At 36.6% G+C, this 9,587-nt stretch overlaps 1 protein-coding gene across 1 annotated transcript in view; it reads right to left on the bottom strand.

The window, feature by feature from the left end:
• Positions 1-1,949: 1,949 nt before the first annotated feature.
• The window catches only part of NIN (ninein), a 91,448-nt gene continuing 83,810 nt past the window's right edge, over positions 1,950-9,587 (bottom strand). Inside the window, exons 29-31 of the mRNA XM_087820543.1 lie at positions 8,189-8,389; positions 4,606-4,719; positions 1,950-2,212 (exon numbers count right to left, since the gene is read on the bottom strand). Of these exons, the coding sequence (XP_087676669.1) occupies positions 2,003-2,212; positions 4,606-4,719; positions 8,189-8,389 (525 nt within the window). The 3' untranslated portion in view covers positions 1,950-2,002. The remainder of the gene's footprint in view (positions 2,213-4,605; positions 4,720-8,188; positions 8,390-9,587) is intronic.

Raw genomic sequence — 9,587 nt, 5'->3', positions numbered from 1 at the left:
TGGTGCTCACTTCTGATGGCAATGACCTTGAGTAACTTGAAGATTATCACATAAGCATACCACAGATACTTAATTTATTTATGACCTTAGTGTAGACCTAACCACAGTTTTAAAAGTGAAAAAGATTCTCTGTTAAGTTCAATGCAGTAAAAGTAGTTGTATTTACTAGAATGTTTGCATTGGAAAAGGAAGATGGGGAAAGGCATGAGAGCAGATATTAAATGCTTTGAGGTGTAATTATAGGGAAGGATTAAAATTCTTTTTCCAGGGAGAAATCAGGATTTCTGATAAGAGTTGTCAAAAAATGAAAAGGTAAGTGTGAACTCCCCATCCCACAAACCACCGGGGCTTGTTAGGACTCTTCTGAGGACTCCTGTGTTGGCAGGTGGGACTAACAGATGGTTAGGCCTGGAGAAACACTTAAGTTCCTTGATGCAAATTGTTGTGTTGAGATTGAGTTTCTAACATAGGACTTCTTAGGCAGTTTGCTTCATCTTTTGTTCCTGCCCATAAAGCAGTGTTTGATTTTGCTGTTGTACTGCTTGTAAATCAGTGGGTTTGGCCTTCTTGGGATACATCAAAGCAAATTTTTCTTATCTAATTGCTCTCCCACAAAAATAAATAGGTGACTGATGAGCTTTGTTAGTGTCCTACACCTAACAAGTCCTCCACCAACCGCATGCTGATGTAGGCTACAACACAGATTTTACTTCGGGAGCAAAAAGTTAGCCAACCTAAACTGTTTACTGTTCTATATAGAGTTCTGGTTGTAAGGCTGAATGGGAAATCCTATTTGGAACTCCTTTATCTCAGATGGCATGCCATTGCTTATCATGTAAGAAATTCTTATTATCAGACTTGAGGTGTAGAGAATAGGAAGTGTGGAAATACTGAACCATTTACACAAGCAAATAATAATAACTATTCCATAAGTTAGAAGAGGTTTTCAACTGTAAAACCAAGGCCTTTTTTTCAGAAGATTACATTCACTAAAAGTGTAGAAATGAAAATCCCATTATGGCTCTAAATATAAGACAAATAAATAAGGTCACATGGTTTATACATTTTAACTTCTTAATGAGGCCGTATGTTATTTCAGGACGACAGTTTAAAGTATTGTTCCCTGAGTTCTTGAGGCAGCCCCAAATGTAATTTCATGCATTCCAAGACTTTAGAGAGAGAGAAAACCCACACTGTATACTTCTCTCTCTTCTAGTAGCTTTTTTACAAAGTGGTTTGTCCAATGCTTTCCCCATAGCTCAAATCCTTTAATAATGTGGCTTTATCTATTTTTTATAAGACAAGCTCCCAAATGAAACTTATAAGGAAAAAAAAGGCTGTTTAAAGAAAGTACAGTTTTAACATTAGTTAACAGTGCAGTTGAGTAAATCAGTTTTATACCTATAACACATCAAGAGTGATAATACTGTCATAGGTGTTAGAAGGTAGAGTTCTAAGAACTCAGGCTTTTCTTTACTTCAGCGGTTATTGAGTCCAGTTTCTGTTACCAAGCAGAAAGTCTACCAATTAATTCAAAGAATGAAACTATTAGAAAGACAATGACTTTCCCATATTTAAATGCTAAGGAAGCATACATTTGGTTTAACATAAAGATCAAAACAACAAAATGAATTAGATCTCAAACTTAAAATATCTGGAACTTAATAATTATATAAAAAACCTCATTCAAAACTGGGGTTTAAGGTTCATGAATTGTTTTCAGTATCTACCTTCTTGGTGACTACTAGAATATTTAAAAAAATTCAAAACCTGGGAATACTTCAAACAGTGAAATATGTATATATTTGTTGGCAACTCCCACTACAGTCTACTTAGGAAACTCATTACAATGAATGGAGACTCCAATTCTGTTGCTGCAAGTTTTAGGTTGAAGCCATTAAAGGTTTTTTAAATAAAAAAAAAAAAAAGGTTGAGAGAATCTACTGAAATGTTCCACCCATTTCAGTAAAGTGCACAAACAAGAGTGTATCCTTTGGCTTTGCTATGACCTCAAGGGAGGTGTAGAAGTCAATGGTGCTGGTGTCAGATTCCTGACTATATTACTGAGGCTGGCAATCTTCTCTTCTAGGAGGTAATTTTTCTTTTCAGCTGTTTTTTGTCGCTGCTCAGTCATTTCCAGAGCTTTCAACAACTGGGCATTTTCAACATACAAATCCTTCACCACTGCATCTGCTTTAGTATTCTTGCAGAGCTAGAAACAGAACCAGAAACATCTTGACTCCATTTCTGTAATTCTTTTAAGTTAAAGTCTGACATAAGGACAGTTGTTTATAAAGGCAAATGGCTTCTATCAATTATATTCTTTTATTTTACAACACAGCTTTAACATCAGACTGGCATTGGAGGTACCAGTGGAGCAAATCCAAGCTGTTTGCATAATATGTTTGTAGAAGTCACTGATAAAAAGAACAATTTGATATTTGAGGGTTCAAAAATGAAAGTTTTTTTCCACTTAAGTAAATTAGATATTTTTCCTTTATTCATTCTCTAAAAATACTAAATACTTTTATAACTTAAATTTCTGAGTTGTAGGGTGTGAACTGTGTTTAACTCTGTTATTAATTTCAGATGCTTGAGCTTCCCATTTGTAACTACAGCCTACTAATTATTTAAAAATGTGGCTCATGTATTATAACAAAGAGATAAGATTTGAGCAGTTACTTTTCCTTAACTCTTCCTCTTTTGCATAGAGCCTTGTCTAGAAGATATATTCTAATATTTATGGTTAGAATATATAGTCTAGGTTAGGGTGGAAAACTTGTCAGCAGCCTTGGGATAATTTTATTATTGCTTCTGTTAATATTTTCTAATCCCTCGTCCTTCAATATACCTTTAACTCCTCAGTTACACGTAATTTCAGTTAGGACATCTAAAAATATAAAGGCTTAAGGGGATAGAGTGGCTAATTAATTTACTAACGTTTCAGAGGGCAACGATGAAGCCCAGAACCTAGATGACTGGTGAGTGTTAAATACTAACCTACTCTCGCCTGGCTGGAGTGGCTCAGTGGTTGAGCATTGACCTATGATCCAGGAGATCATGGATCGATTCGATTCCCAGTGAGGGCACATGCCCAGGTTGCGGGCTCCATCCCTAGTAGGGGGCGTGCAGGAGGCAGCTGATCAATGCCTCTCTCTCATCATTGATGTTTCTCTCCCTCCCTTTCCCTTCCTCTCTCTGAAATCAATAAAGACATATTAAAAAAACAAAAAACTAACCTACTCTCTGTTGAACTGTTTTAATACAACTTTCCCCCCTCCTACCTTCTAGTAAAAGACACTTTGATGATTCTTTATCACTTAAAGAATGAAATTCAAACTCCATGGCTCAGCCTGTAAGGCCCTCTACTGCCAGCTCCTCCCTAACTCTAGTTTCTTCTGCTTTTCCCTGGACAGTGTTATGCCAAACTGCTAATGCCAAAGTGTTTGCAGATGTCCACACCCATATGGTGTCATAATTCCACGATGTTTCCATAGCCTAGAATGCCCTTCCCACATTTCTTCACCTGTTAAAATCTTACTCAACCCATAATAGGTTTAAGAGGTCATCAGAAAACTTACTTTCAACTGGTTGCATCAAGTATTCCTTTCCTGTGCTCCCCTCTACTGAAAATAGAGTGGACCCCATTTTCTTCATTTTTGAAACTACTACTGGCCAAATGATCGGTACTTTTGTAGGTGAACTATACTACATGTGGGTAGAGATTTTGTTTTGTTCATTGCTGTACCTCTAGTGCTTAGAATACTACCTGGCACATAGTAATTATATATTGAATAAATTAGTGATTAAAGGATTGAATCAATAAATGCTTATTTTACAGGGCTTTTTCTTTCCATTCTGTGTATTAAGATATAGGACAAAGGAAAGCTCCTGTCTACCTCTGCATTAAGATCTTCTGTTGGGATTACTCTTCCTAAATTGTATGTATCTAGAAAACAATGCTGGGAAACTTTCTCCTGCCCAACCCCTACCAGCTCAACTCAAATTTTCCTAGAAACTAGTCCTTTTTGCATGTCTCTTCAGTGGATGTACATACAATTTCTAAACACAGAGGCCATACCTGTCACCAGAAGGTGAAAAGGTTCAGGCTGCTTGGTGGTCTTGGAGTTCAGGGTCTGGATTCTAATTCAAAGCATAGCCTTTTGAGTCAGGTTATAATCATAAGGTACTTTTTGAGGTGGTCATAGCTGTTGCAAATAGGAAAGCTAAAGTTCTAAATATTATCCTCCAATTTTTTACCAATATAAATTTTCTGTTTATTTAAGTAGGAATATTTCCTGTCTTGGGCAAAAAAAAAAAAAAAAAAAAAAAATCTATGAGTTACTGTTAACAAATACACATTTTAAAAACTGTGGACAAATATATGCCTTAAAAGAGCTTCAGAAAAAATAATGTAGAACACAGGATTCATATTTTTGAAATGGTATGGGGGAACGTGAATCCTAAATTCTTCTATACATTCATAGTAGGATTTGCCTTTATTAGACAACAACAGTTAACAAGTTAATGGCAATAAAGGAATGTAAAACTGGAGTTAAAAGTGGAATGTAAGGTGGGTGGGTAGAGATGACCTGGGAGGCTCACTTGTTCTTTGAGCTGATTCACTTTCTCCTGAAGAAGCCTTTTCACCAGTTTCAATTTCTGTTCAACTTCCATCATTCGTTCCTCCATGACAGTTACTAGTAGTTCCTGGTTTCCCTGAAGGGAAGGGAAAAAAAGTATTATCATTTGAAAATCATGCCACACTGAAATGAAAACACTAGTAGTTTATTTTCCCCATAAGATGCCTAGAGAAAGGAGAGCAAATGTTTGCCTCTGTAACAGGAAGGGGGGATTTCTTTACGAAATGGGAGTTCTGAACACTGCATGGGTTATACATGTTAGAAAAGTAACCCTTTTCTAAGAGAAAGAATCAAAGATAAAAAAAAAGAATCTTACCTGTGTTACCATCTTCCCCTGAGATAAAGCAAAATTCTTAAAACCCATAATTTAATACCTCTGTGCACTTTTAGTAAAATAGGTATCCAAAGTAAATTAAAAGATGTTTATCAACCTTCTATCTGTGATTTGGGTCGTTGCAATACTGTAGGCCTCTTAACAACAAAACCAAAACTGAATGTATTCAGGGCTGTCTAACATTTCCAATCAGCTTGCAATGTGCGCATCTGTTTTTCCTTTGAAATGGCTGATTACTGTGAGGGTGTTAGTATTTCTTCATGATAATAACTCTTCCCAGTTATTCTACTCATCTGTTTCCAATTTGACTTGTCAATGTGAAGCAAACGTCTGGATTGGAGGATGGGTTTATCATCTGAACAGATTTAAAATAAAGAATCTTCTCCCCACAAACAACTCCTAGATAAAATAGGGCAGAAAAAGAGCCCTGGCTTCTCCTCCTCGCCCCACACAAGAGTGACAGATTAAGGACTATGTGGGTTTTGGAGAGAAGAGGACCTGGAGGGAGACTTAGAGTACAACTGACTGCCCCTACCCATAGTCCACCAAAATGTTCACATAAGGAATTTCAGATTTTAAAAGGTTCTTCAAATGTTAAGCAGGTGTTAGTGGCTGATGGCATAACCAGCCTTTAAAAATATTCTCAAAAAGGCATCCTTTAAAAAGCACACAGAATGACCAAACATGAGTTGAAAGCCAACATTTGTTTGGTTATTAAATAAGAACATTTCTTCAAACATAAAAGAAACAACTAATTCATGGGATTAATTTGAAGACAAAAACTGTAGTAGGCAAAAGTATAATGCAGAAAGTGAATTTCAAGAAATCAGGCTTTCAGAGTATCTCGCTTTCAAAAAACCCTGTATTTTAAAAGATATAATGGCTTTTCAAAATTTAAACACAAATTGGAAAATGCCTGATTTCCATTTGCCTTAAAAACAACAACAAAACAAAGCACAACTAAGAAAGCAAAACAAAACAATAACAACTAATTAATTCAAAGAGCGTGAAGCACGGCAAAAGAGTGGAGAAAGAGGAAAAACAAAGGCAGCCATATTTAAAATTTATTTTATTGTTTTGTCAAAATTCTCCTTTTTCCTGTCAAAAAAGTATTGTACATCTTATACAAAACAGTATAAATAAACCCTGATTTTCTTCAAATTCCATATATAAAAGTAGTACCTTTTATTAAAAATAGTTACAACATGTGGAATGAGAAAATATATAGAATACGTCCTTTCAAGAATCTCAAATCCACGCTTTAATGGTATAAATAAAATGATTTGTAACAAGCTGGTATTTGTGAACTTGATTCACAAAATCTGTCATTTCTACATAAATAAATAAGACACAGAATACTGCAAAGGCATAATAATAATAATAATAATAATAATTTAAAAGAGCACTTGATTCCAAAACATTTCTCAGCTTGTCTCTGTGTTTGTGTGGTATGTGTGGGTGTGTGGGCGTGTGCATTTGAGTATCTGCCATGGTAAGAAATGCCATCAATAGCAGCCCAGTTTTCACAGGTGCCCAATCCTTCTGTAGGAATCTGCATGCACTGCTCGCTGCTCCGGTAGCAAGGCCTAGAGAAAGAAGGCAAGTGGTACACTTCACCCTGATATTCAGGTTATGTTTTTTGGGGGGAGTCTAAATTCACACATTTATAATGCAAACAATTTTAAAAGCACACACATTAACACCACAGATGCAAGCAAAGCAACACAAAGGCAGAAGAAATCACATCACTCCACACAAGAGACAACATGCAGGTTCTGATAATATCCTTAAAATTAGTGTCTGCTCAGTTACCAGAAACAGGAGAACGTGTAGTGGCATTCTAGTGAGAGCACTAAGCAGTCCACCCTGCCACCTGACTGGAGGAATTGTTTTTTTTAGTATAAAAATCTTAACCTTTTTTGTCTACCTAATCCCGAAGTAACTGGAGTAATGGGATATTTATTTTTAAGCCTTGGTGGGTGGGTTGGGAAGAGCATGCTTTGGAAATAGTGTGTATGAGAAAGCAATGAGTAAAATCTTAGCTTAATCATTGGCTTAAAATGTCCAGCAAAAACTGAGGTCAAGGTTTCATAATTCAACTCTGTAATAAAGAGTTGAAGCATCTAATACCCCATCATCACAATTTTTACTCAAGAATTTAATTTTAATATTTGAAAATGGAAGTGGAATGTAGGAAGCTTCTAAGAACATGGATTTTAAAGCACAAAAGAAAAAAAATTTAAGGTTAGAACAGAGAACAGGAGTACATCATGACAAAGCATAGATATATTAGGAGAGGAAAAGATAACTGCTCTAATGTATAATTATAGTGTTAATGTGACTTTGCAAAAGCCACTTTGGAGGGATTACAGAAAAAGAGTTGGGAAATTCCTTATCAAATATCAACCAAGAAGCTAAGTATTTGAAAACAGAAGAGCATCTAAACCAGAAAGAAGTTATTTAGAATTCTAAAATGAAGGCGTATTTTTAATTTTATTTATAATTCTGAATAAACGTGGAAGACCAAAGAGGTAAGAGGCTTCTGAAAAAGGATGATTATGAATGAAGCACTAAAGAGAAATAACTATTTGAAAACCTTGGTAATATAAGATTGTGTCTGGTAGTGAGCTGGGATAATGTTAATTGAAAGGGAAGGGGAAGAAGATCTTTATTATCTTAAAAATAATTTTTTATATAATGTAGTTTGAAAATCTCTAAGTGAACTATGTCAACTAAAAAGAGCCACTGACTGCACATTTGACTTTGTTAGTTGTGAAAGTCCCCAGCTGTGAATTCCATGAACTCAGCACTCTGCACCCTCTGGTACAAGAAAGCCCAGGAGGCTTTGTTAGTAACGCATATCCTAGAGTTGCACTTGAATTCTGTAATATTTTTGGCATCAGACAAAAATGTTAGGTCGATTGTGCACTATGTGCAAGTGATCTTGATACTTTATCATCAATTATGAATGTGCAAAGGAGACCCGAAACACTTAATTACCCAGCTGAGAAGCTGGGAGCTCAAAAGCAGCAAGCACTGCAAAAAAACAAAAAGAAAGAGGCACTGCACTTCTGTGGATCTGTAATACAGGTAAGGTGTAATCTCTGACAGAAGATTTACACTTTTTATCTCCACCTTTCAGTTGGTTTAACTTCAAATAAACAGGTAAAATTAAACTAGGTGATCTGAGTTTCTACAAAGAGCCTCGTACCTGTGGTGTGTTGGTTTCAGAGGTTCTGTTTTCAGGCTCCTCCTGCAGGTGCTGGTTTATCCTTTCTCCCTGCAGCAGCTGGTGTTGAAGCTGCAGAAACTGCTCCCTGGGCACCACCGGACAGGCTTGCTGCTGGAGCAGCTGCAGATCCCAAGCGTGAGGGGGTGGGCTAAGCATCACAGTGGACCTCAGGTGCTGCATCTGGGGGCGGGGGCAAAGCAAAGCCCTGGTCAGCCGCAGGGCCTGCAATCACAGAGCTGTCCTCGGAAGTATTAAGCAGAGAGTAATGAAGCCTGACCCACTGATAGCCTGTAAATCAGGATGGCACCTGAGTGTGAGTAAGAAGTAAAGGGGAAGAATCATTTTGCTCAGGAGATAATATAATTAATAAATCAGTAGGCCTCCTTAAAAGTTTTAGACTTAAAACTGTTCTCCCTCACTCCTGAGTGACTTTAAGGGTATGAGGTACATGATGTACATAATGTCTGAATTCTTCATTTTTTACTTACACTAGAACATTTACTTATCCCTCTTTAAAAAACCACCACCACTACCAGGGTTGGAGTAGACAAAGGGGAGAAAGTGGTTATGCTTTAGGGCTCGCCACTTTACTTACCATTCATAAAGATTCTTAAAAGCAAACATTCAACAACTATGCAGTTTTCAAGTTAGCAGTATTCTTTCAAAGAATCTTGCATCTAAAATTATTTTAACCTATCTTGGCTTATCAATGTTATACTCTTAAATAGCACAATAAGATAGGCAATTCTGGGGCATAAGGAGATATCACAGAACATCTGGGAACTGAAGTGCATGGAATAGAAGTATTTGTTCAAGACAATGAAGAAATAGTATGTGAATGACATGCCAATCAAAGTTGGAGACAGGAGAATGCATTGCGTTTGGCCAGTGAAGCATGCCAATTCACATCTGTCGACACATTTCAGCAGACACAGGGCTCAATGGGAGGCATGCAGCAAACATGACCAAGTACTAAACTCAAGAAGTACCTCCAGGCTTGTGAGAAGGGAAAAAGGTCCTCTAGACACAACTATAATGACATGTTATGAAACTTCAGAGCCACTATCCATTTCTTTAAATCTAAATTTCTGAGGTGGGCCATTACCCATTTTGCAATATATTATAGATTCAGAAAAGCCACCACTTTATTTTCAGGAATAAAGTGTATATGGAGAATTATGATTCAATGATTTTATATCAGTGGGATGGTTTTCACCACGTCTTCAAATACTGAGTTTTAAATACTGAGGAAAACCTCATGTAAATATGAACACAGACATATCCCACAGTTAAAAGACAAATGAAAATGAATACTGGCTCTTACCTTAAGTACTTATTAACTGTTACAGTCAGGAGAAATGATCACATGTACAAGGAA

This window comes from Miniopterus natalensis, chromosome 1 (genome assembly GCF_054644295.1).
Source record: "Miniopterus natalensis isolate mMinNat1 chromosome 1, mMinNat1.hap1, whole genome shotgun sequence".
In the NCBI taxonomy this organism is placed as follows: domain Eukaryota; kingdom Metazoa; phylum Chordata; class Mammalia; order Chiroptera; family Miniopteridae; genus Miniopterus; species Miniopterus natalensis.
The sequence above is the reverse complement of the archived record's forward strand: the minus strand, read 5'-3'. Positions and strand labels throughout refer to the sequence as shown.